Source organism: Seriola aureovittata, chromosome 18 (assembly GCF_021018895.1).
Source record: "Seriola aureovittata isolate HTS-2021-v1 ecotype China chromosome 18, ASM2101889v1, whole genome shotgun sequence".
NCBI lineage: Eukaryota > Metazoa > Chordata > Actinopteri > Carangiformes > Carangidae > Seriola > Seriola aureovittata.
This window is the reverse complement of record NC_079381.1, coordinates 12236757-12264577: the sequence shown is the minus strand read 5'-3', so window position 1 is coordinate 12264577 and position 27821 is coordinate 12236757. Positions and strand designations below refer to the sequence as shown.

The 27821-nt window shown below is 40.3% G+C and overlaps 1 protein-coding gene and 1 long non-coding RNA gene across 3 annotated transcripts in view; one reads left to right on the top strand and one right to left on the bottom strand.

Moving 5' to 3' along the window:
• The window catches only part of LOC130186283 (uncharacterized), a 41221-nt gene that overhangs the window by 4061 nt on the left and 9339 nt on the right, over nt 1-27821 (bottom strand). The window lies entirely within an intron of this gene.
• On the top strand, nt 277-27655 carry gnaz (guanine nucleotide binding protein (G protein), alpha z polypeptide). 2 transcript variants are annotated; one of them, XM_056403252.1, is made up of 3 exons: nt 277-581; nt 14259-15600; nt 25566-27655. In XM_056403252.1, the coding sequence occupies exons 2-3, from the start codon at nt 14878-14880 to the stop codon at nt 25908-25910; spliced, it is 1068 nt and encodes a 355-aa protein (XP_056259227.1). In that variant the 5' UTR covers nt 277-581; nt 14259-14877; the 3' UTR covers nt 25911-27655. The 2 variants fall into 2 exon arrangements, with proteins under 2 accessions (XP_056259227.1, XP_056259228.1); XM_056403253.1 differs by lacking the exon at nt 277-581 and adding an exon at nt 13533-13707.

Here is a 27821-nt window from a genome sequence, read left to right as displayed (position 1 = left end):
TCTACTCACTGTATCAGCTCCATTCTAGCCAGCAGGGCTCAGGTTCCTTAATGGCCAATGTATATTTTATCATTATAGTATGAAATAAAGATACGCTGGATGATGTAGCTACCCCATCAAAGCCTGCTTTCTCTCTCTCTCTCTCTCTCTCTCCCTCTCTCTGTTACTCTCATGATTTAATCCTGACCATTTCCCCCTTCGCTCTCTATCCCTGCTGACTCCTCCCTCCATCTCTGTCCTGCACTCCCTCTCTCTGCCTCTCTGTCTCTGACACACTCAAACACACGCACACATATATACACGCCCTCCACCCCCATCGCTGCAGTGTCTCAACTGCCTTGGAGCAAACAAGAGAGGATATAGAACACAGACTTTAATAAGACAGAGAAAGAGGGGCGCTGAAAGAGAGAGAGAGAGAGAGAGATGTACATGTGTGTGTATGTGTGTGTGTGTGACTCTGAATATGAGGAAGATATGAAGATGAAGCAGCAGGACTAAAGGTGGACTGCACACAGCCTTTCTCTCCCTGCAAGGGCTTGTCTGCAGTATCCTTTGTAAATGGATGCTGGCTTGTGAACACGGTAAGCCTGACTACTCTCACACAGCTTTTTCTTTTTTTTTTCTGTAATCACTGCAAGGCTGGCCTGCTTTGGACACACAGGAGGAGTGAGATGCTGGTTCATTATAGCGATCCTGTGGCAGGCGAGAGTGTTTTCCTGATAAAATGAGGAAGGTGATGTTCAGAGATGGCACCAAGGCAGGCAGGCAGCCTGTCCAGTCCCCTCCTCCACCCTGCTAGCTCTGTGCCAACGGACGCTGCTATCTTTTGCTTGCAATTTGACTCATCATCTCCCCAGAGCATCCTTGATTCTTATAGAATGCTTTTATGTGAATGCAGTGCTTAGTCCATGTAATTAGTATATGTAGGACAAGTAGCGGATGCATCAAAGATGTGTGTGTGTGTGTGTGTGTGTGTGTGTGTGTGTGTGTGTGTGCGTGTGTGTGTGTGCGTGTGTGTGTGTGTGTTTGCATGAACATCTCTTTGCTCTGTCCATAATCTATGAAATAGAAAGAGGGGAAATGAGAGCGTAAAACCACCATCACACACGATCAGGTGTTCAGTACTTACAACTGGCTTTACGAGACACTGAATGTGAATGTGCAGTGGGAGGTGTACAAATCCCACAGAGCCTGGCTCTGCAGGCACTGGGATAAGCGGGCAAATTGTGGCCCGACAGCGGCACAGGAACGTTGTGGGATTTGCCAGTGGAGCTTTGCTGTCTGCTGCTCTACAGGAGGAAATTTACATCGACATTGATTAATCATCTGGAGCTGGGGTTTGTTTGGCTTGTTTGTGTCCAGCTGTTTGTGTCTGTTTATGAATGTATGTCTTAACAGTGAGAGGGGAGAAGAGGGAGAGAGCAGAGTGTGGTCATTACTCAGCAGGCAAAAGGATGAATTGTGACATTTTCTGCCTCAACAATCTTTCATATTTTTAACAGAGCGTTGTCAATTTTTTTTCTCAGTGGGGGTTGGGATGGGTTGTGTAGCATCAGGAGAGCATGTGTATTTGTGTGTACTGTATGTGTGTTTGTGTTACATGCTTGAGAGAGAGAGCGAGAGAACCAGTGCAGGGAGGGGTCGAGGGGCTGGGGGGTTTAACAGTAGGGAGGCAGATGGGGCAGAGGGGCGGAGGTTGATGCAGCAGAGAGCAAAAGAGAAGAAGAAGGAAAGAGAAGATTTGGAACAGATTGGATGAAAGAGAGGGGGGAAAGACCGTGATAATTTCACGGTGGTGGAAAGACAGCGATTTTCTGAGCATGTGACACAGAAAGAATGCTGGATGTGTCTGTGGTAGTTCCACCGGCAGCTGCTCACACCGAGACCCTCAGACATCTGTGAATCAAGGCAAAGATGGTGGATGAATTCCTCCTTGCCTTTATCTCTTGAGCACCCACTGATACCAAAAAATATCAGGAATATTAGATTGGTACTTCTGTTGAACCCTCTGTAATGTCGCTCCATTGGCGTTAGTGAGAAACTCAAAGGAATATTTAGCTGACAGAATGGGATAAGCCTTTGTGGGTAGCTTCATGTTGAATGTGCTCTTCCTACTCAAGAAATTGCTTTACATTTTGGAATTAAGATAAAACAGCTTTTGCACTACTTTACACACATACAGTATATCATGTTTTATTTCTTTCTGATCAGTTTCATATCATAAAATGACCACTGTCATATCAATCAAATGAATTAATATCTACGTATTTTTCCTTCCCGAAAAATACATAGATATTAATTCATTTGATTGATACATGTATTACACTCTAAACTGATAAACCTAAATGTATTGGTGTTAGTACAGTCAATGTAATATTGGTTTCATTATATAATCTCAGTTACTGGAAGAAAAACCAACTGTGGCCTATATTATCACAGCCAGCATCAGACACACAACACTAAATTTGCATGCAAACAACATTTTGCAGACAAGACCATCTGTGTTTTGCACCCACAATTCAGAGTGTCTTTGATGGTTTTTGTCTAGTTGTGATTCTGTTCTCCTCTCAGTGGCAACTATACCACAGTCTCAGTCACTGCTGGATAACCATTAGAAGACAAAGTAAGGTCACATCCACAGTGACAGAAGCTCTAATTCATCCCCGCAAGCTGCACTTACATCTGATTCATCTTTTCATTTAAACTGTAAAATTTTCAGTTTTCCTCTGCAATAGGTCCAAAAATGTCAGAGGTCACTGATGACCTTGGCTTTAAAATGATGGACGATGAGGTTCCAGAGTGAAATATAAAGGTTAATCACATGCTTACATAAGGGGCCTTCACTAAGTTTCACACACAAACATCTACATGCGCACACACTGAAGAAATGTCATCGTACCCTTGTAGAGAGCGTTTGAACATACACATAAGATTGCTTTGATTTTGATCAAGTGGTTTTGTGAAGCCAAATGCACAAACCCAACCTTAAATCAGTGAAACAGGCATCACATAAACCCTCTTCCAACAGCTAATGTTTGGTAGTATGCAGTGTGCTCTCATTCAAGTAACATTTATGCATATAAAAACCAGAGCAATAGTGTGACAAAACCTATGCTGAGTTGACCTCCTTCCACCTCTTTTGTTACTTGCTACATCCACTCTACTGGGTGACATAATGGCAGGGGACAGCAGGGACAGACTTGGTTTTAAAGTGACAGTGGCTGTTGAGGTAACAGCTCTTGCAGGAGGAGGCCACTGTAGTGTAGCCTTGTTCTCTCGGCCGCCTACTTAATAAAATGACTGATCGAAGATGTCATTTATTTCTGGGAAATAAATAAGCAGCATTATCACCTAATTCTTAACATGAAAATTTATCTTTAACATTGTGCAGCTGCAATAAAATATCCTATAAAGCCACAGAGGAAATATGTCACCCTAAAGTCCATCAGCTGCTTTGTCACTGTGTCTGTTAAGACAGGGCATTGCTCTGATTCAGCTGGCTCAGCACTTGTGTTTGTTTTGGGTCTTTAATCCTTGCCAGGTACTGGGACAAAGTGTCATCTCCACACAAACGGCTGTAAGACAGTTTTTGGCAGCCATTTGTTCTAGACAGGCGCTGATGCAGAGAGGACTAATAAATTACTTAACAACAGTTAACTCAGAAGCGTCAGCGAGGACGGCTGTCAGCTGAATCGAACAAAATCTTAGGGCGGGGCTCTGTGAATGAGTACGGATTAAGTTATCTTTGGGTGTTACATAAAACAACATCAGCTCAATTCATCCCTATCTTTCTCTTTGCCCTCCTTTCTAATCTTTGCTGGTAGTCACATACAGGGGCCTGTCTGTTTGCCTAAGGCCCATGAGTGAGAGGGCCTTACTTCCAGCACTCAAATCTGAGAGGGCAGAGCAGAGGGGACTAACAGAGCAACTTTGTGTTCCACTGCACACACATAACAGCGGTCATATGACAACAAGGAGGTGGTGGAGAGGGAGGATGATGGTGGTGGTGGTGGTGGCGGTGGTGGGGGGAGGGTAGTTGAGGGAGTGCTATGGCCTACTACCCACCGGTAAGGGATGTTGGTCTCTACATGTAGTATGTATTGCATTCTGTGATACTTACATAGGCATTATGGGATACAGCCAAAAACATGTTAGCATGTATTGATGAAGGTGTGCAGCGCTGTGTTTCCATAAAAACACCTGGAAGTAGAGTGAAGTTGGTGGTGTGTTTTAACAATAAATAATAGAATATGATAGTGTTTGTGTTAGTGTGGTCTTGTAGAGAAGTCAGGTCTGATTCCCAGTGTTTAACATGCAGTATAATTGCCTTTCCCTGTTTGAACAGGTGACATTTTCTCATATCTCATTTCTCTAAAATCTCTTCCCTTCCAACACATTCATCATGAATACATACAGTAAAACACTGGTACCACTGTTTTATGTTGGGGTCTTAGCAATACAACAAGATTATATATAATTTGAATAAGAAATAGATTTAGTTTTGTAGAAGATTTCATCATTTGCTGTAAATCTTGCTAAGCCTCTGCATGAGCAACCATTCCTAAGCAATATGTCAGAGACTTTAGTCTTTATTATTCATTTCCACTGATTATTGTCCACACAGCATTTAGTTTATATTGGTGATCGGTTGGGTTAATGGCTGTTATATTGTTGCATCAGCTGCAGTATGACATATTTTCCTTTTCCTGTTCCAGTTATCAAATCAATAACTGCAGATAATGTCTGTGGGTTGTAGAAGACTGAAAGTGTCCGTTAACCACAATTTCCTCTAGTTGCATGAAGTGTTTCTCTTGTCAGTCATGACCCAAATCAATATTATGTTGGAGTGAGTTTGTTTGAATGTAGATTAAAATGTTTATTGCACTAACCTGAAGAATCTTGATCTACATAATACATTATAGTGAGAGAAATTCTTTCTCTAAAAGCACAAAAACTTGTCTGGATGCACACGTGTTTTGCATGTACACCAGCTCACACATGCATACACACACACACAAACACACACACACACACACACAGACACACGAGACTGTAGTGTCCACCTTGTGCCATCTTATCCCTTCACATCACACAGCCTACCCATAGCTCAGCTTGTGCACAAACATGCCATTGTCATTGCTGGTTGGCCTTGTGACTCAGTGTGACCCGCTGGATTGGAGAAGGGGGAACACAGCCATCGAGATCAGGAACGTTAAACAGAGCATTATCACGAAAAAGCATCTAGCATACAGAGGCTTCAACTCCCCCCACCCACCCCAACTCCACCCTCTAAACAGCCCACTGTTTTGGGGGGAGTAGAAAGGAGAACACTGCCCATCATTGTTTTCTATAATGAATGAGTAGTGTCCTCACATGTGCGCAGTATACAGGCATCTGTCTCTGAAGTCCGCATTCAGGACGGCATGCTAGGAAGTGAAAACACAAAATGTTGAACAAACAATTGTGAGAGTTAAATTAAGAGACAGGGATAGCTAGGTTTGAACATTGTATTACATGAAGAACTTGTAGAAGGGGAATGACAGAAAATTTGGTTTAACAGTTTTTATTGGATTTAGTTGCTGTCTGCGAGCGGCAATAGGAGCAGCTGAGCCTCAACCATACAGTAAATGTAGAGGCTGAAGAACCAAAATTATTAACATTTCACTAAAAAGTGCTGTAGAGCTGAAGAGAAGGCTGATAATTCTCTGTGATTTCAAAACTACAAGTGGCCATTTTACAGTACACACAGTAATTCATATCAAAAGTATTGGCTGATACAGGTTTAAGTATTTATGCATTAACAACTGGGTTTAGGAGTTTCACAGCCATTTTCTAAGTGCAAACAACCCTCTGATTGTTTAAGTCCATAATGACATTATAAATTGTGACAGGCATCCTGGGTAATCCATTAGATACAATGTCAGCTGGCATTTAATTTTGAGGCAAAGGTGCTATCTGCCATTAGAGGCTCTCAGACGCCTCCCCCCCAGGAGTCTTCTTGTAGAGAAATCCCAGAGACACGGTTGCTGACAGGCTCATTCTTGAGACTCTCTGACAGCCCATTTAAATGTGTCCTCACTGCATAGATGTGTTTAACTAGCTATCCTTTTCCGACCTGAATGACAAGGCCGATGCTGGTTCAATTTCTGCTCTATAGTTGAATCTATTCCCAGGAACAGATCAGATACGAGGAGACTGAATTTCATGTTGGAATATGGACTGGTTTATTAGAGGAAAATTAAGGCTTCTCCCACATTTCTACGCAGCTCTTTTAGGATCATGTGGTTGATCTTGCATAAAGCAATGCAAACTGTTGAATGGTGCAGCAGATCACTCTGCCTGCGACCTATATCTCATATGATTCTGATGCAGGCTGGCGCGACCACAAAGCTCTGACTCATCACACAGAAGCAGGCCTTCTAGGTTGGAATACTTGGTTTTATTCTTTTCTACTGAGATATGCACTACAAAGCATGCATTTTGGTTATTACTTGCAACAACACACACAGCATACTTTTCAGAAGCGTCACATGACATAGTGTTATCTACAGGATCTGTGTTAGTAACTGGCATTGGGGTGACATTGATCTATCATTCTGCTGCTAGAAGCATGAAATTGACTGCTTTTTGTCCCAGATTCCACAACATTATACAGTAGTTACAGCATATCCAGAGTATGAATTACACACAAAAACCACTCAGTGTATAGCCCTTCACATCACACACCTATAATTTAAATCTTCCTTTTGTGCTTTGGCAAATCGAAAATCTCTCTTGTAATCATAATCTGATTTGCGGGGCTGGATTTCTGCCTTGCATGTACTGCTTCACTTTACATACGGCTCAATACTGATTGCAGTGAAGAGACGACTGTCAATTCAAGTCACTCTCAGTTTCTGTATCTGGCCTCCTAAACTGGAACAAAACATCTATCTTTGCTTGCTTTGTTTTCTAATCATTACCCAGTCGTTCTTAGTGAGCATCATGCAGTAAATATGATGATATGATGTGGAAAAAAACATCAGGGATATTGGAAGCAGTTCAATAACCCCCCCTTTTAAAAAAAATGTATTTACGGTTCCCTGTTCAGGGTGGTGAAAGGATTTTCAGATTAAGAGTATAATTGCTGAAAGTAGCAAGCTCCATCTTATCAGAAACTCCTATCATGTACAGTATTCGCTGCTCGATGTAAGAATTCCTGGAAACTGTGCCAGACCGGTAACATCTCCAGTTCTACTTTCCAGTGGCTGTAGCAAAACTGATTTAAGATTCCTCTCAGCTCTACTCTGAGGCAGTAGGCCTAAACAGAACGCAGATAGGATAAACGAGAGCACACAAATAAGAGAGTATGATTAAATAGCGAAGTCTCTTATTAGATTGGGTTATGTAACAGTTTGTATTGCTCCTAGCTAATTTGTCAGTTATGCTGTCATTTGCTTACATTTGCTTTTTTCACTTGGCCCATTTCAATATCATTTTCTTATTTTAGATTTAAAGATCCCACCTAACACTTCAATATAACATATTATTTTTTGTTTTGTTCTTTTTTTATGTCCTGTTTATTCTGGATCGTAGCTGCAGCCGTTCAAGAAGCTGCTACACCCAGGTTGAAATATTACATAGGCATTTCAAGTTGACACAGCACATTTTATGAGTATTTGAGTATTTTTCAGCAGGGTTCATATAATATTTCCCCTCAAATTAATTTTCCTTCTATTTACAATCTTCATAACAATCTGCTGACAACCAATCAAAATACAGTGAGTCATCAGCTTATAAGGTTTACTTATACTTAGTGCAATCCAATACAATAACCCTGCAATCAATCCTTCCTTTGTCAAGTTGTAAGAGGAGTGTTGATTCAACTCTATGGTCAAATTTGAAGCGGCACTTTGTTGCGTTGCTAATATAATGTCCTCAGATGTACATATACTGTAGTCTAAGAGAATATCAGAAATTTTAAATATGGCATTTCTATTAATAAGTTATTAAAACCTATAATACAAACTAAACATATCATAGATTTAAGCATAAGGACAATGTGAAATGTGTAATCATGTAATGTCCACAAAAAACAGTATTATTATCCAGTATTTTTCCGACCTATTTCTTTCATGGGTGTCTCGCTCACTCAAAAATACTCCGGACATCTCAAGCCAGAAGTAGCTAAAAGTGAGTTTGAGCTTTAAATACTTGATTTGAGTCATGTGTAACCCATCAACCACAAAGATGTTGTGTTTAGCATAGTACTGCAAAGATTGAAACCTTATGTCTTCAATCCAAAATTGAATTTTTCTTTAAAATAAAGATAAAATCAAATATTTCTTCCTAATAAAAGGCTTGTCCTTTTATATTAACCCATGAAAGGTTGTACTTTTTGTTTTTGCTTGATGTTAACTGACCCCACCTGAGCCCCCCTTTATGAAAGATGGCTCATTGTTTTTTGTGAAGAATTTAATCTAATTATATTGACATCCTGTTTATCTGGAAAAATAAATTGTTTCAGTTTAAGCAAGCTATTATGTATGTGAATCCAATATTAATTTGATTTGTTCACAAAGTAATGAAGAATACTTTTGTACTCTGATTTCTTTCAAAATGTGCAAATTAAAAACTGGAACTTATGGGAATATTTACCTTTACAGCGCTCTATTGAAAAGGCAGGGGCTGCTAGAACATGTCTGCTCCTGATTAAATATTTAAAAACCTCCAGTGATTACAGCCTCAAGACTAAGATTACTTTGTCAATGACCAACCAAGCACCGACAATGTACTGTATATATCATATAAACTGTTTTACCCCCTCACAGCAATTATTTAGTGATTTTTTTTGTGTAGGTGGCACTGGCACACTGCTCTTTCAAAAGGAGTGCTGTTCTTCTGTTTACAGTTCTTACAGTGGCAGATCAGATTCTCATAGCATGTATTTCGACTGTCAACAATGTCATTACCACAGTTTGAATTTCTCAGCCCTTTCAAAGAAATGCTAACATCCATGGAAATTTGCCAATGCTCCACTGTAGCCTATTATCATCAACACAGCTCCAAATGATCTGCACAAAGCTGACCTCCCCTTATAGGGTCAACAGCCTCATTCATATGCGCAGATCCACTTCAGTGCATTTTATTTTATTTGATCATGATGTAAATCAACAGTCCGCCTGTTCCTCTCTGGCACATTTCAAATCACTGCCCTGGGTGGAAAAAATGCCAACAATTATGTCTATGTGAAAGAGGATTAGTCGGCCCGAACATCCGTTTACCAGATTTTCTGTTATATATGCCTTCATTTGAGAATTACAGCTTTCCATGTATTCCTCTTTTTTTCCTTTAAACTAGATCATCAACTGCTGGTCAAATGCATTTTCTGACTTCTGTCTGAACCAAATAGTCTTATCTGTGACCTTGTGGTGGCAGTACAAACTGTTGAAGACAACAGTAGCTGAGGACAGCGCGCCTATTGATCACCTCAGATTTTCTCACTAATGCATTGCTTATTCACTGCCTGTGTGGCATCACATAAATTAATAACGTCTCTCCAGCAGTCTCGCTTAGAGCCCTTCTCTGCTCGGCTGGCCGACTCTCTGTCCCAGGAGTCTTACACGCTGTGTTTTTTTGTTTTTTTTTCCTTTTTCATTTCAGCATATTTTTATCTGTTGATGTCTATACACCTCTTTGTTTATCACAGCACAGTTTGTATTTCATCCAAAGCATTAAAAGCTTTCATACAATTGTGAAAACAAACACTGTTAATACAGAAGTGAAAAAATTACATATGGCTTGGTTTTGACAGCCACCACAGAGCTCATAAATCTATAAGACAGCCCAGAGGTTTGATCACAGTTTCACTCTAACTGCTTAATCTTGACACAATAGCAGGACTTAGTACAGATCTGGGGATTAGCTACTGTTTCACTCCTGGGGTTTCAGATATTATTGTCAAAATCACTCTGCTAGATTCCAGTAAGACTCTGACACTGTATATGGACACTGACCAGACAGCCCTAAGTCTTTCAGTAACCTCTTTTTGTCAGGCAGCCAGGGGAAAGCTAGTCAGAATCAGGAAGTAACCTTCCAGCCACTGAAACAGCAGCCTGTGGTAGAAGAAAGCATAAGCATTGTGCAGCTGATCATAAGGCATGTGAACTGTTATATTCTCTGTGTGCATGTACTGTATGTTAGTTTGCTGAGGGGAGGAATGCTACTTCAGGTACCGCCAACATCTATCAGTATGACAGAGATAACATTGCACTTTCTGTTAGTATTTATAATAATATGTTTATTACAGGGCTGTTGAAACAAACTTTCTGTCGTCCAATAGGACGGATGATGGCCCATGTAGGCAGGTCCCCGTCCCTGCAGCCTTTCCTCCGGCCCAGATGCATGAATGATTGTGACACACAGAGTTCAATGGGCCTGTCAACCCACTGGTTCTATGGATATGAATTACAGTGCAGTCATCAAAGAGTCACGTTTCCCTAGTACCATATTGGTCTGAATAGTCACAGTTAAATCGGCCATACATGCGTCTCATGGTAAAATCTTAATGAGCAATGTTTTCCACTCACTTTCCCAAAACAGGTGACAGTCTCCAGGTTGCTGCTCAAAAGTCCTTGGCCTGCTTATCTGTGATGAATGGGCTATTTTTTTGGCTTAAGTTAGTTTTGATATAAATGGGTGCTGGTGGTTTATAAATGGGAAACATGATTGCTTGCTCGTCCACTGTTGAAGACAACACTTATTTATGACTGACTGGCAGATGTTGTGAGGTGCAGTGTTCTTCCTGCCGCCTGTGTAACGCCAGGTTTATTCTCCCCGGAGCGCCTCATTCGATACCTCTTGAAATGCAAGCCTGCTGACCATAGCGCTGACAAACACACCTGCACACCTCATTCATAAACCATCACAAGGTGACTAAAAGCACACCTGTGCCTTTCACCCTTCTTTGAAAATTGCACACTTTTGCTTTCCATTCATAAAAATAACACTTTCCGCATTTGTTCTTCCTCATCTCCGACACACCTGAGCACAAGCAGGATTTTCCTACATTGGTAAAGCTCATCATTACAAATTCAACTGTGCCAGAGCATCATCTGCATTTGCCCCCATTCTTTTGTCAACATAGGTGGTTTAATTTAATTTGATTCAAATCACGTGTTTCCAGTAGCACAATGAGATTCATTCCACATCAACACATGGATTAAACATAGCTCTTCAAAGTAGCTGCTATGAGTACAGTGAGCACTGAATGGTTTATATATGCTTTACAATGGCTGTACAGACCTGAAACACTAAGTTCGGTGATAACTGTGTAAAAGCCAACTGAGGTTTCATTTCCTCTTTTTAAAAGTTATGTTTTTGACTTCCCAATCAGTTTCACACTTTATCTCCTCAGTTGTTAAGTGGCTAGAAATTTAGAAAAAAATCCACACAATATCTAAACACACAGGTACTTCATTTGTGTGATTTATCATCTGTAGACATACTGTAACACTCTAAAATATACAAAAAACTAATTTTGTGTCTGAGCAATAACATTCACCCTCGGATAGATTAAAATCACCACTCAATCTAATGTGATTGACCCTAATTTTAATAGCGTTTTTGTGGGCTCAACAACCTCAACAGGGAAATTAGAGAATGTTATACAACAGAGACACAGTGTGACTACATATACTCCTCTCTAATAAAGGGCATGATTGTAATTATTTGCAGCATGGTAAATTAATAATAGGTGGTAAGCACCTTGGAGAGTGATGGAGGCCGCATGCAGCAGAGGCTGTGAAGGAAAAGGCAGGAGACTGACCAGGCTCGGCCTCATCTTGGGCTATCACATTACCTCAGCCCTCATGATACATGGAGATGTTGGCCTCTCTCCGTGGCCCCCATGGCTCTGCCTGCATTCACTTACTCTTAAAGTGACACGTCTCTTCTTGGTATCGGAGCCGACTGCGCGATGGCACAGGTGTCCACTTTTTTGGAAGACGGTTTGACGTATATGAGGATAGATAAAAGTGAGAAAGACAAGATGGTGACACTGAAGGCATCATGTGAAATCCTGCCATACAGATGGTATTTTGTTGGACTTTACATACTATGCTATTTGTTGTTGCTCACATTCAGGGCTATTGCAAATTTAAATTAGTCTATGTAATTTTTGCATGTTTTCATCCTGTAGGCTCTTTTGAAATTAATTTTGTTGATTTTTGTAAAGTTCATTGCATTTTATTCCGCTGAGTTATGCACTAGTTATTAGGGTACGCAATGGACCACGTTTTCGTCTATACTTCATAAGAGCATGGAGAATATAATTAATATGAATTTAATGTGATAATAATATGTACAGATTTTGCAGTTCCAGCATGAACTTCCTATTTAGCGATTATCTAAAGTGGTATAACTTCAAAAAGTGCAGAAATGCATGTGCTGCATATTTCTGGAATAGCAAATTGAAAAAACTTCATACGCAGCTTGAATGTGTTTCGTAGGCTCTCGAAATCAGTGATGTGCATTAACCGGTTTGGCTGGCTATGCCATTTTGAGAGGGTAGTCAGGTGCCTGAAGCCAGGAAACAATGCTCTCCACTCTGTTTGTGTTGTGATGCTTTGTTATGGCTTTGTTCTGCTCTGTTTGTCCTCTCGGTCTTTTGAAGAGTGGACCTCACTCACTCACCGAGCTCTGAGAAATGCTCTCTCCAATTCTCCCTCTCTTTCCCCATCTATCTATCCATCTATCTATGCAGAGTATAATTTCAAGAACAAAACTAGGCCACAGTATGATTTCACATTCGTTACTCAGCCAATAGCATGCAGCCTGTTTCAATGTGCATCTATTTATCACAGAATCCCACAGGCATTCTCTGCACCAGATTGGTTTTTGCTTTAAATTTATCCCATACTATAAGACAGCATTTTATTCGATTTCATGTCCCCAAAATGATTAGCACTCAATATTTGTTTTATTGGAGTAAAAGTGCTGCCTCCTGAAAAGCTGATATATCAAAGCGGGAGCAGAATGAAACCAAATATTCTCTGGAATATTTCTTATTCTCTTTCTGATCACAGTGTGAATCTAAAGGAATCTGAAGGATAACAACACAGATGTCTGGGCAAGGAGATGGGGCTTTGCTGCGGTATGAAAGAATGAGAGGCACCTGCTGGTTTAAGCCTGTTATTTTCCATTGTGATAGTAAATAAGCATTTCACCTGATGTCGACCAGACAGAGGACATTCAGAGGCAGTGAGCTGAATAGCAGGAGATGCTACTGATCACAAGGAAACACATTTATCTTGTTTATCCTAAATCAGTTTTCTTTGAAATAGTGGAGTTTGTTTTTCTCCGCCTATTTCTGTGCGTATGTTTGACCTTGATTGTGCACATAATGAGTCTCTGTCTGTGTGTGTGTGTGTGTGTGTGTGTGTGTGTGTGTGTGTGTGTGTGTGTGTGTGTGTGTGTGTGTGTGGTGTTAAATGGATAGGCGTGGTCAGCTGAGATCTACTTTGGCTCAGTCTATGGTAACACAGAACTGCAGATGGAGCAAGATGGGGTGTGTGACTGCTGTTAGGAGCAGAAATCTGAAGAGGTAGTGTAAACAGAAAAAGGGTAGCATGGCAGTGGTTGAATGGGAAGTGTACGCATTAGTAGGTTCTGCATGTGACTGTTTATGCTTTCATCGCCAAACAATCAATTTCCATTTGTTGAAGAAAGGTAAAGTATTTTTGTTTCTGCTTTTTTAATGAAACTTAATAGTTCAGTAATAGAAATGTGTTTTCTTTCCAAGATTGAGATAAGAGGATTGATATCACTATTATGTCTGTGTTTTAAGCGTAGAGCTCAAACCAAGAGGCGATTAGCCACACTTTGCATAAGAGACTGGAGGGAGAGGGACAAGCATGTAGCCTAGCTTTCTCCAAAGGTTTTGTTAAAAGCCTCTAAAACCCCTGAAACCAAACATTCTCATTTTTACATATCTGTTTATGTAGGGTTTAAACAAACAAAAAATGTTTTGTGTCTTTTTAATTTTGGAGAGAGCCATACTGGCTCTTTCCCCCTGCTTCCGCTCTTTATGCTAAGCAAGGCTAACTATTTCTTAGCTCCAGCTCCACACACAAATAGACATGACAGTGGTATCAATCTTCTTATCGCTATCTGAGCTATTCCTTTAACACAGGTTAATGATGGGATGCAAAGTAATGAAACTGGTCTTATCTGATCTCAAACTTCTATTCATGTCTCTTCTCTGTTTTATGTGTTTGCAGACTCAGAGGCCTTAAGTTCTCCGGGAGATATCACACCGCAGAAGAAGCAGAAAAGATTTTATCAGGAGGATCGAGCAAAACAGGCCAAATATCAAACTGAAGTTGATGGTTGCAGTAGCCAAACAAGGGCAACGCACCAAAAGAGCCATGTGGGAGGAGAGTGAGGGTGTTTTGCAATTCACATGCATCAAGTCCAAACACTCTCTCTACTGACATACACTGAACATTCCCCAGCCCTCCTCCAGAGCTTTTCCTCAGGGGGAGCCCCTGCTATGAACCCCAGCTCCCTTGGCTTCAGCAGGCAGTCCAACCTCAGTGCCAGGCGCTGTGTGGGCATCCCACAAGTCTGGGTTCTGCCCACACAGGACTCACAGACTGCCCCTGAACAAGAAGAATGAAATACTCCTGAGTCACTCCTCTGTGTGGTGGCTCTCCTGTCTAGTGTTAAATTGGTCCGTTGTGAAGTTTCGTCTGCCTCTTCCCCAGCAACCTCCTACCTTTAGTGAAAACCCTCTCCAACTCTTCCATAAGCTCCCTTTTAGTCACCGCTTCGTTATAATTTGCTTTCACATTAAGCAGCAGCACGAGTTCCTTTGTGCTTACCACGTGGTGGAGGACCATGGGATGCCGTCAGAGTTCGGAGGAGAAGGAAGCCGCGCGGCGCTCGCGGCGAATCGACCGCCACTTGCGCTCAGAGAGTCAACGGCAGCGGCGTGAGATCAAACTACTGTTGCTGGGCACCAGCAACTCGGGCAAGAGCACCATCGTCAAACAGATGAAGATCATCCACAGTGGAGGCTTCAACCTGGAGGCATGCAAGGAGTACAAGCCCCTCATTCTGTACAATGCCATCGACTCTCTCACCCGAATCATCCGGGCCCTCACCACCCTCAAGATCGACTTTCACAATCCTGATCGCGCCTACGATGCCGTGCAGCTCTTTGCCCTCACAGGGCCGGCTGAGAGCAAAGGGGAGATCACTCCAGAGCTGCTGGGGGTCATGAAACGTCTGTGGGCTGACTCAGGGGTCCAGGAGTGCTTTCAACGATCCAATGAGTACCACTTAGAGGACAACACTGCCTACTACCTGAATGACCTGGACCGCATCTCCGCACCTGAGTACATCCCTACTGTCGAGGACATCCTCCGATCCCGCGACATGACCACCGGCATTGTGGAGAACAAGTTCACCTTCAAGGAGCTCACCTTCAAGATGGTAGATGTGGGTGGACAGCGTTCAGAGAGAAAGAAGTGGATCCACTGTTTTGAGGGCGTGACTGCAATCATTTTCTGTGTCGAGCTAAGTGGCTATGACCTCAAACTCTACGAGGACAACCAGACGGTAAGAAAAATCTGATTTAAAAGGGCCCACATTTCCACTCCCAGTAGATGTATGCATATGAACTTATGTATACACAAAAACACACTTGCATGTAGCAGCCACTCACACTAACAGTCGTTTGAGGAGAGACAAACCCCTCACAATCCATTTAGCACAAATTATACAAATATTCTCTCATGTTAAGTTTTTACACCATTCGTGAGAAGAGGTGGAACATTCATTTCTCACCACAGGATTACATAATTTAAATGACACAAATACATCTCTTGTGTGAGACAGATAATACTTATCTGATTTACTGCAATGATTTTTGATATCAATGCCAAACAAGTAATATTTTAGCAAATGGTTTAACAGCTCTGAGAAGCAAAGGGAACACAAGCCTGTTCTGCTGTGTCATTTCCTCTCTGTACATCCCCATCTACAATACAACAACCGTGCTTTGGCTACACTGATACAGGGACTACATTTTTTCTGCTTTTATCTTTTCTTTGTGACAGCATTTTTTGAAAAAAGGGACTGTCTGAGGTTAATACGGGGTATTTTCAAAATCATCTTTGCAAACTGTGTTGCTTGATTATTACTCAATTAAAACAATACCTAGAAGAGTTTGAACATTGAATTACGCTGAATTAAGCTTACTTTAGTCTCTTTTAAACCTTATAGGGTAAATGATAGCATCTTGCTCAACACACTGACACCCAACTGTCTAATGGAGACAACTTGGTGAGAGCAAATGCAGAGTCTTTAGCTCACTGAAGGAGTCTGAAACAACCAAACTGCTGAACAGCTTATCATTTTAAGTAGGTAAACAAACATGCATGAGTGTTAAAGTTCACTCTACTAAATGGACTTTGAGTTGAACAGGTATCGGATACAGCTTTGTAAAGCTTTAAGTCTATGCAAAAAATAAATTGTTTACCAAAATTTGGGGGATATGAAGTTGCATGAATGATCTTTTCTGTGGAGAGACCTGATTTGGAGGTTGGCCACAGAAAGCCAGAAAAAACATTTTTTTGGTACTCACTATGGACTGATGACTGGAATTTAATTGTATTCATTGCTGAGCAGCTACCCTACCAAATATCCAACATATTCTTGTTTTCATCATTTATTACTATTGTAGGCAAGTGTTTTTACGACAAAATTGCTGAGGCTACTTTCCCTTTCCCTAATAACCTAACAGGGAAAACATGACCACTTTATCCACTGGTCCTAAATGATCCTGTACAGTTCATTCAGTTTTGATTAAATAAACAATTAGGAAAGCCAAATTTTATGGTCTTTATCCAAAGTCCTTTGGCTGGGGGTATGAGGACTGATTTAGTAGAAACTGGTGAAATGCATTTACAATTAAAATCATTTTAAATCTGTCTGACTGAAGACAGTGGCCAGTGTTTCTTAATTCCTTTTCACGGTTGTGGAATTTGAACAATTTCCTATCCACAGCATATCCATGTTCTTATCTGAGTGTTTTGGAATAGTTGGGTAGTTATTGCTTGTATAACTGCTTTTTCTGATAACGGAAGGTCAACAATAGATACTATTTTACCTTTTTCTGACAAGGTCATCTATGAGGGGTCAACTATTTTCTCTTTCTTCACGGGCATGATTACATTTTTTTTCCCTGAAGACGTTCCAGTATCCAGGTTCACCTTGATGTCTTTATACAGTCTTGACTAGAAATAGCTTGAGTACACAGGAAACTTTGTCATCTCTGTAACTGAACTGGCCTGATAATTCATGGGTTACCCGGATAAAACAGGGTGTACATTGTGCAAGGTTGGAACATGAAATCAATTAGTTTTATAGGTTAAAAATAAAGTCTGAGGAGAAAAATGCAGTATGGTGTTAATTGAGTTCACAGAATAAAGTGTGAGGCTGTACCTGTGAGAATTAGCAGATTGTGAAGGCACTGTGTAGCAATGGGAGTTCACAGGTACTCGAAAAAAAACAACTTTTATTATTCCAAGATAGGAGAGGAAGAAGAAAGCCAGGGATCATAGGCGCCACAAAAGAAGACATCCTGAAACTGGAGCAGCCGTCCTGTTGCAAAGCCTACCGAACGTGGACATTAGCTAATTCTGATTAGCTGATTTAGCTGATCTATGGTTGGTTTGTGGTTGAATCATTGCCTGTTTTTACAGATTTATGTGGTTTATCACATGAAGCAAAGATGTTTAGTATCCAGACTGACATTTTGCCTTATCTGATTCAAGTGAAACCCTTTCACAAATAACCAGTTATGGTTTTCTTATTAACTGCATCAGCTCTCAGTCCACCTGGTACATTTTGTACATTTTTAGATTTTGAAGTTTTTTATTATTGCCTGTGTGTTGTTGCCACTGCTGGAGTGTGATGAGCACACATGCATAGTGTTATCCGTCATTACAAGATTGGTGCTATTCACATGCAGTCATACACCTTTCTGGTGTGAGGATGAAAGAAAAACTCCTTAAATGATTATTCATGCATTTTAGAAACCACTTAATCTATTCAGGGTGAGAAGTTAGGGCTTATCCCAGCATGTAATTAGTTATAAGTGGGGTACATGCTGAAAAAGTTGTCAGTCTGTCGTCCAACTGTCTTGCTGTGAGGCGACAGCACTAACCACTGAACCACATCCAATAGTTGTTCTTGTCAAAATTATTGATGAGAGCATGTAACAGATAGAATACCACAAATTAATATAGTGATGATCGGGCATTTCCTAACCGTTTTCCTGCATGCATGTGGCTAGGATGTTAGTCATATTCAAGCTATTGCAACTATACTGAGAGACCAAAAACAGCACTCAGCAGCAAAGCTGAACACCAACAATGTCCTTCAGATAAAGAACTTTTGCATGGTCGCTTTTCACTGCACATTGTTTGAAATGTTCTACATTTGTGGATGCTAACATCCTTAACATGATCAAATATTATTTGCTACCGTATCATTAATAATGAGCTCAAATCTTTTGGTTTCAACAAATTGGTTTGAAAATACCAAATGTGAAATATTATGCAAAAATCAATGAATACAGATTAAACACAATACTGATGGCAATAGCACATAAAGTAAAATCCGATATTCAGGACTTTCAGGACAGTAAAACAAATGTGGTTGGTTAAATTATTATCAAATCCAGAGAGTAGGAGAAATTAACATTTAGTGGGGAATTGAAAAGTGAAGCCAAAAGTCTAACTAGCAGGCTTACATCATTAACTGGTAGGTGATCTTATAATAGATGTCCTTATTTTCTTGTTCAAATTTTATCACAAGTATACATACATACATTGTTTAAATAGAACATACATATGGCAGAAATGTGCATAAGTGTATCAGGGCTTGTTAAAGTATGACCTACAGAGATAATTTACTCACACATATTTTAAACTGAATATTACACAATGCATTGGGGATGTATTTAGTTTGATGCATTCACACCACAATAATGCTGAAATTTGTAGATTTGAACCAGTCAGTGACAAAGTACTTACACAGAAACATAAACTCTGAATTGATTTTTCTGTCATTTGTGATATAATATAGGCTGAACATTTATACTAAAGCCCAATGCAGATTCATGAAAGGAATGCTGTACTAGCATACAAATGGAGGCCATAGAGGACATCTGGCCACACCCTCAATTGTGATGATTGCAGCATTGATTCTAAATGTCATATAGACTTTACACCTAATCTAAATGTTACCGCACTGAGTGCAGGTACTGTATTGTCGCTGTTGGTACTTCAACATGTAGAGAAGGCTCCTAAGTGAATTCCTGCATCTTGGAACTGCCTGCTTCCATAACCAGTGTCAGCTGACACAACACTGCTGAACAGCTGTTACCTAACACATAGTCTAGCCTCTACATGCTCAATACATCTGCAGTGCGAGAAAGAGAGGAGTGTTTGTGTCTGTGTACTGGATATCTATTTTACATGGCATGCCGCATAGGTCCTCCTCGACTGAAGATGGTCAAAGGACTGGGTCATTAAGCTGACCCTGATTCACATACAGAGAGAAATATACTGACAAGATACCGTAGAAGAAAAAATTAAAGAAAAATACATAAATATAGAGATTAGAAAATAAAGAGGCAAATGTCACCCCTTTACAATAAACAAACCATTACACAATACCTGCAAATAAAATACTTAAATATATCTGCAAAATATTTACAGAAACCTGCAGTATGACCATGTCAAAATGGTCAAGCAGTCTGCTGGGTATTAAACATGCTTCAAACACACTTATAGTTTTTCTAATAGCAGGCAACATCCCAAGCAAAGACAAGGTAACAAGTGAATATATTTCAGATCAGAAAGCAGATACTGACATCAACAACAGCTAAAGAGCTTCTGACAAACAACAGATCATGAGGCAGATTGATCGCACAGGAAATGTGTAGATATTTCTGAGAAATTGTTTTTCCAGCTATTTAATCTGCTTGTACAAACAAGAGATGACTCGATACATTTTTACACACACACACATATATAGCTACATCCTTTCATAACATTTGGAAGATAATTTTGGGTTAACACTCAACAAAAACAAAAGAACCTAACCTGAACTCAACTAACAGCTGGCACTGTGAAGACATGACCAGTGCAAAGGAAAAGTAGTGCACATGCATTGGTTTAAACCTCCCATGTATATATTGATAACTAATTAATGGGTCTTTTGCAATGAAATTAGCAAAGTGTTATAATTACAATTCATGTATTGATAAGACAAGCTGTTACTTTAATCAACTGCCTAAGCAGTGGAGCTAATTTCCCTCCAGCATCAGCAGTATTTACTCTTTGACTCAATGAAAACATTGACCTTCCTGTATCCATGTCAACACAATATGAACAAAGAAACCTATGACCTTCTTCATCTTAGAACAACCACAATTCGGCCAATAAGCACAAAGTATTCTTTATAACCACAGGCATGAAAAACAGTTAATCAGTGGATGTGAAATAAATCTTTGAAATGAAACAATCCTTTAGTGCGACAAAGTCACAGTCACAGGTGACTCATCAATTTCTGTTCAAGTGCACCTCTGACTCATCTTTTTCTTAGCCTTAGTTGCAAGTACGGCAAATCTTGTGGCATAATGCCTTGTTGATAAGCGTGTTTGAATAGAGGCTCCACGAATTGTCTTATCTAACGGAAAACAACACAACACAACACAACTGATTATGGAAGTTAAATGGCATGGCCAAAAGTAGCAAAACCGTTTGTTGAAGAATTCAGTTATTTTTACCGCTGTCATCAGTTTTTTTGTGTACACCTAGTTATGATGATCACTGATCAGTAACTCCAAAAAACAGTCTGCATATGTATAAAAACTGTTTCAGTTGCTTTGAGCGTCCTCATTAGAGGGAAAGGTGCCATTTCTATAATGATAGCTTTTTGTGATCGTCTTAGTGATCTTAACCTTCAAAGCTTTCTACAATGTCACACAAGCAGAAAACAAACTTCTGCCATCCAGAGCGACGACGGTTGAGTTTCAATGCACCAAGCTCACACAAGACTGAAAATACACCATAATAATTACAGTACAACATTTACCCATTCCCTGATGCATTTTCCCTGTCCCATCCCTGTCTTCATAATGAATCGGTTGCCATGGTTACTGTTGCTTAGCAACAGGCCAGTCAAATGCTCCTAATCCTGTGCTGTTGACAGTGAGCTGTGACTAGGGAAGGGAGGATGAGGGGGGGGGGGGGGGGGGGGTGTACAACAAACAGCAGCACTGGAGAGAATGGATATAAGGTGTATATGTGCATGCATCTATTGTGTGCCTGTGTGTTTGTGAGTGCGTTATTATAAAAGTGTAGAGCAGGTTTATATGCAATAGCTGAGGCTGAGCACTGCAATGAATTCTGTCTGTGTGTGTGTGTGTGTGTGTGTGTGTGTGTGTGCGTGTGTGTGTGGTGAAAATGAAAAGCCTAGATATGAGTGGTTGTTTAAGCTTGTGTTAGCCAAACATCAAGATAGACACTGATTGCAGTGTCAGCTCTATTTCTATTGTTTCAATTATTATTTTTTATTAAACTTTCAAATGTGTCACATGAAAGAAGACATGACATGTTTTCATGTCAAAGTTTGTCGCGTGTGCTTTTCCTTTCACACCACTGCAAAGACGACACATGAACTGATCTGAATGTAAAAGGACAGTTTCCCTGAGACTCTTAAATCACACCAACAATTATTCACAAATGCACAGGCAAGTGTCAGACCTGTGTCTCAAAATGTATTCAGCAATATCCCTCTACACTCTGCCACAGCTTCTTAACCGGCTAATGCTTTATCAAAGGCATCACTGTCATGCAATTGATTTGCTCCATATGACACAATGGTTGAAAAAGAGCTTTCCGGGAAATGGAATGGCATTGCTCAAAGACAATGAAAAGATCATGTCATGCTTTTTTCCCCCCATAAGACAATGCTTACTCACAGGTTTCAATGCTTACCCTGTATTATCTGGGTATTGCATTTCTAAAAGGCAACAGCAATGTAGAAAGAAACAGCTTATTGTTTGCTTTCCAGATAAATTTTATCTAAAAAGTTATTGAAATGCTCTATGATGACCTCAAGTACGAAGGTTACTACTACAGCTATTCAGGTGTCATGTAGAATTAAGTTATCTCCCCCATACTATTCTCCCTTTATCCCTAATAGTACAGCAACCCTAATATTTGTCATCATTTTGTGTCTGGCTTATACTGGACAGACTCTGATATCGTATCATCGACATCATACTCGGACTCTTATGCAATACAAACAAATGATGACACAGCTTCAAAGGGCTACAGGCAGCTGGACATTATCCACAACATAATGTTATGTACAAATGTGATGTGTTTATGTTTGTTTTGCGTCTGAACCCAGCAGTGTCACTGCCCACAGTGACAGAGATTTTTAGTAATTAAACAGAGAGGGGAAACAGAAAGGGAGCAGCCTGAATAATGTAACTCTCAGGTGCAGCAGTAAAAACATGGTGACAGAAAAAAGTCATCTCGGTAGATAAGTGCAAAGCACCCGTCCTTGTAAGGCTGTGACATTTAAAATGAACCTTAATGAATTAGGATGGGATGGCTGCACACTTAGGTGACTTTTATTTATGGGAAACAAAGCAATGACACTGGGATGAACTTCCTCATTAATACTTAAGCTTAATTAAGGCCTGCGCCTCTGGAGTACTCTGACAGGAGGAGGTGAGGGGGAAAGCAGTGTGTGTGGCTATGTGTGTGTGTGTGTGTGTGTGTGTGTGTGTGTGTGTGTGTGTGTGTGTGTGTGTGTGTGTGTGTGTGTGCGCGCACACGTCTGCGTATCAGTGGGTGTTTGAAGTGAAGGAAGGGGGTCTGCATGCTTTAGTGCCCCTGGGTGCCGTTCTCCCCCATCCTCCTGCTCCCCATTAAGAACCTCTCATTGTACAAGCACTGAAGGGGCCAGGTGAAGACACTAGAGTTCCCAGAGCAGTTTGGCTCTTGTTTTGACACCCGGAAAAGAAAAGGAGTGAGGTCAAACAGTCTGACATGACTTTGTGCAGTGTGCAATGTTTAGGGACCAACCTCAGTCCCTGGGGACACATTCCTCTACAGAAAGGAAAGCTTATGTTTCAATCTCATCTGGTAACAACATGTGAGAGAGCGGGAGCAAAAAGAAAGACATATGGATAAAGGAAGAGCAGTGTTAACCAGTCGGTGCAGAACTGGGGTTGAACAGATTTTGCAAATGCACTCTTACGCAATTTGTTTTTAACAAAACCTCAATTTATGTCCTGCTTCCTCTGGTCTCTCATTTTAGTTTAAACAATTTGCTCATTTTATAATAAGAAAAAAAATTTTTGGAACAAATGTATGAAGTATCCAGTTCATAGTTTACAATACTTGTGGTTCAACAGACCTCAATTTAAGTTCATTGTGTTTTTGGAAAGCTGGCAATGGTGATGTTTTTTTTAACCTACATTCGATGCTGTCAAAGCAATTTTGGGGCTGTGTGTGAGGGTTACCTACAACTTTGGTTTCTCATAACTGTAGCCTTTTCATCATTATCCAAAAAAGTGCACTTACACCACTGAATAATCAGGGTTTACTTTGAATCTGCACTATGATTGTCTAATCCTTAGCTATTTGCCTCAGCATCTTTTTTTTTTCATGCTCTGCAGATCTTGTGATTTGCTCAGAGCATCATGTTGTTTCCGTAACCTTTTAAACAGCAGTCTTCCATCTGACAACCTCCCAGTCACAAGCTACTGGCCAGTCGCCACATGCCAGCAGCTGCCATGAACAGATCAACTTTCTTCATTTTTCTTTCTCTTTTCTCTTATACATTCAATGTCACATGAGCACAAAGTAGTATATGGAAGCACGCACATGCACACACACACAAACATACACAAACACATACAGACTTTTTCCTCAGCACCAAAACAAGCATATTTTACCATTCTGCAAATCAAATAAGAAAATTCAGCCAATTTTTAGAAAATTAATGAAAAAATCTATTGGAAATAATATTTGTTAAATTCTGCCTTATAGTGGAATCAAATGTAAAAGCAAAATGATGAAATAATCATAAAAACAACATCAATCATAAAAATTACCATCTCACTGTGAGTTGCTGTTACTGTTCCTGAGTTATGGAGTTGAATAATTGCATGAATACCTTTTTTGCAAAACATTATGATGTCACAGTGAAGTCGACCTTTGACCTTTTGGATATAAAATCTCATCACTTCATCATTTTGTCCTATTAGACATTAGTATGAAATTGTGTCAGAATTAGAATTCCTGAGTTCCTGAGTGAAAACGTTTTGTAGGTCACAATGACCTTGACCTTTGACCACCAAAATCTGATGTAATGAAATTCCCTCCAGACGTTCCTGAAGCATCACATTCACGATAATGGGTCAGACCGAAAACATAATAACATTTTAATTATGGCTGAGTGTCAACGTTGTGGTTTAACGCAGATACCAGTCACAAGTCTGAGTTTTCCCCTTCCTGTATCTTATAACTGACTTATTTGTCTCACATGACAGACATTAGTGATTTCCATCATGAAGTTGTGAAATGGATCTTAGATTTCAACTTAACTTTGGAGGAAAAAAATGTGGCACCTAATGTGGTCCTAACAGTTAGAAATGATAATGCAACAATGTCTGGAAGAGTTTAGACATTTATTAATGGGGTTAAAGGCTGTGGAAGAAACCATAGCGCCAGAGCAGTAATGGTGCACAAGAAAAAAACATAAAGAATAAATTCGATTTTAAGGATTTGAATGAACTCTAAAAGCACAGAGGGAGTCGCCAAGAGGAAGAAGTCAGTGTTGTTCTTATTGTCCTTCTGTAAGCTTTTAGAAGTCCCAGTGGCTGAGTGATTCTGTTACAACAAACTGTATAAGGTCAGACCAGTGTGTCCTCAGTGTAAACAGCCTGTCTGTCACCAGTCTTTGTCCCTGTCCCTGTCTCCACTTGATTCACATTTTCATATAAAACAATCACTGCAGTCTTAAGGCAGTGATTGTGACTGACATCTACCTTGACCGATCAATTCACGGTTTTGGACTTGGAGAGCGTGAGTGGTGGTAAAAAAAGTAATCTGTTGTTTCAGAGGAGAATTTGAGTTCAAAAAGCAGGTGTTCATCTGTCTGAGTCTCAAGTCTCTGTTGACATAACAGAAGCCGTACCTTTGGCCAGTCAAGTGGATATCTACAACACGTGCTGGATAACTTTAGACCTCCTTTTATCTTGTCTTCATTTTCATCCTCAAATCTTGCCATGACTTTACATGGTCTAATTTTCTCTCTTAGGTTTTGCCAAATCATATGATTCTGCTTGTGTTAATGAGGGCTGATAGGGATGCAACTGGATGCAACTGGACTGATTTGGGTTGTTGTTAATGCTACATTTTTCTTACCGGTGAAATCGTTTCCTCATGGTCTGATTTTCTTTCTTTTTTTTTAAATTTCTCTTACAGAGCCGTATGGCAGAGAGCTTGCGCCTGTTTGACTCCATCTGCAACAACAACTGGTTCACCAACACGTCGCTCATCCTCTTCCTCAACAAGAAGGACCTGTTGGCTGAGAAGATCAAACGCATTCCTCTGACAGTGTGCTTCCCTGACTACAAAGGTCAGAACACCTATGAGGAGGCAGCCGTCTATGTGCAACGGCAGTTTGAGGACCTCAACCGCAACAAGGAGACCAAGGAGATCTATTCGCACTTCACCTGTGCCACTGACACCAGCAACATCCAGTTTGTGTTCGACGCTGTCACGGACGTGATCATCCAGAACAATCTCAAGTACATTGGGCTGTGCTAGGACCTGACGCTGGGTGTGGGGGCGGGGTGGGGGTGGGGGGTGGGTAAAGCGGGCTGCTTGGCAGCAGTTGGCCCGCCATCAGGCTGGATAAACAAAAGGCATGTCAGTCTGCCTGACGGTTTATCTCTTTGAAGAGGTGCAACAGACAACTGCAAAGGAAGTGAGGTAGTAAGACAGGTCAGGGAGAGACGATTCTGTAGATTAAACTGTTTCAGTTGAAACAACAGAGATGATGGGCCATGGTCAAGATGGGATTTTTACCCAATGTGTTTGCACTGAATATGAGTATGCAGAGACACCCAAACACACACACACACACACACACTGACACACAACACAACCTTATGTTTGTTCACACACAAGATCTTTGGATCAACAGTCAAGCACTTGTTTGACAAGGCAACACTGGAAATTTTAGACAGCTACCCCTCCCTGCCTGCCAGACCTGGGACTGAGTAGTAGGTCTGCGCTGGTGGCTTTCGGTTACTTTAGTCTCCTTTATTTTATTTGCCTGAGTCAGTTAATGCTGCTTTACAAGATGAATTTTGACAGAATCAATGTTCTCTTTTTGGATTTTCACCCTAACAATGGTAATCAGTGATCGCACCTGATGAAATGTAGAAAGAGCCTGTATTTCTGGGAAAAAAAAAAAATGTCAGTAGACATGATGTCACAGGGTTTCTGCCTAAAAGAGGAAACTGCCACAGTCTAAAGCTGAAGTGAAATATGTTTTCTACACACTTTTTCTGTTTTTCCCTCTGGTCGACTCTCTAATGTTGTTCTGTTCCCCACTTTCTTTTATCTTTTTTTGTGCTTTAAAAAAAGAATATGTCACTCAAACCTGCCTTTTATAGCAGGTCACTGACTTAAAATACCAGGAGTGTTGCGCTCGGTAGAGTCAAAAGTATTCTTTAAGATCATTCCAGTTTCCAGCAAGAGACAACAAAACCAGTGCCAAGATCAGTTTGTAAATAAACCAGTTCCCATCCATTACGTTCATTTTTTTGTTTTGTTTTGTTTTTATGGACAAATACATTAAAACATGCATGATTTTGTTACTTTGGGATACTAATATATTTTCTTTTGGATTACGTTCCTCTTTTCTTAGGTTTAAATAATATATTCCCAAAAATATATATAAAAGTCAAACACTGTGTACGATTGTACAGTTGTCAGAGAGGAATCTATTGAAAAGAGTTATATGAATATAATAACAGTGATTATGATGTTATGATGACGATGATGATGATGAAAAAGATGATGATGATGATGGTGGTGATGGTGATGAAGATGATAGTGGTGATGATGACAAGGAAAACAAAGTTAGCTTGAGGAGAAAGAGGATCAAAGGAGAACAAGACTCTAGAAAAATATGAAAACAGAAAAGTAAACCACGAAAGTTCAATCTTCCTCGCATTACCTAAGTGGAAATTGTTAAACAGTCAGTCAGTATGATGTGTAAATATACTGTAAGGTACACTCTTTGTTCAAACAAATGAAAATAAAGGTTGAGCTGGGATACTGTAAGTGAGATAAAGAGAGAGCGAGAGAAAGAGAAGGAGGAAAACCCCACTCCACTCCTCCTCTTACCCTTTCTTTTCAGTTCAGAGGGTGATGTGCAAACAACTCAGCTAAGGGCTTCAGGCTTGACTTTATGGGATGTCCACTTCAACAAAAGACAAAACAATTAAAAAAGAAATATAAAAAGAACAACAACTATGAATAAAACAACTTATGCAAATTTTCATGGTGTAGTAAATGTGTTTTTGGGTGGTGGCGTGGTGCTTTCAGTGTGTTTCAGTTGGGAATGTTCATAGATGATAGACGGCTACTGGCTGCCTCGTCTTTCTTATTCATTCATAATTATGATTTGCAACCTGTAATGGAGCGTACCGTCCAAAATCCCTGCTT

Excerpts from the sequence above, each read along its gene's own strand:
- gnaz (XM_056403252.1), top strand. The coding sequence starts at position 14,878 with ATGGGATGCCGTCAGAGTTCGGAGGAGAAGGAAGCCGCGCGGCGCTCG. Across the intron at positions 15,601-25,565 it reads TCTACGAGGACAACCAGACG|AGCCGTATGGCAGAGAGCTT; the intron begins GTAAGAAAAATC and ends TTTCTCTTACAG.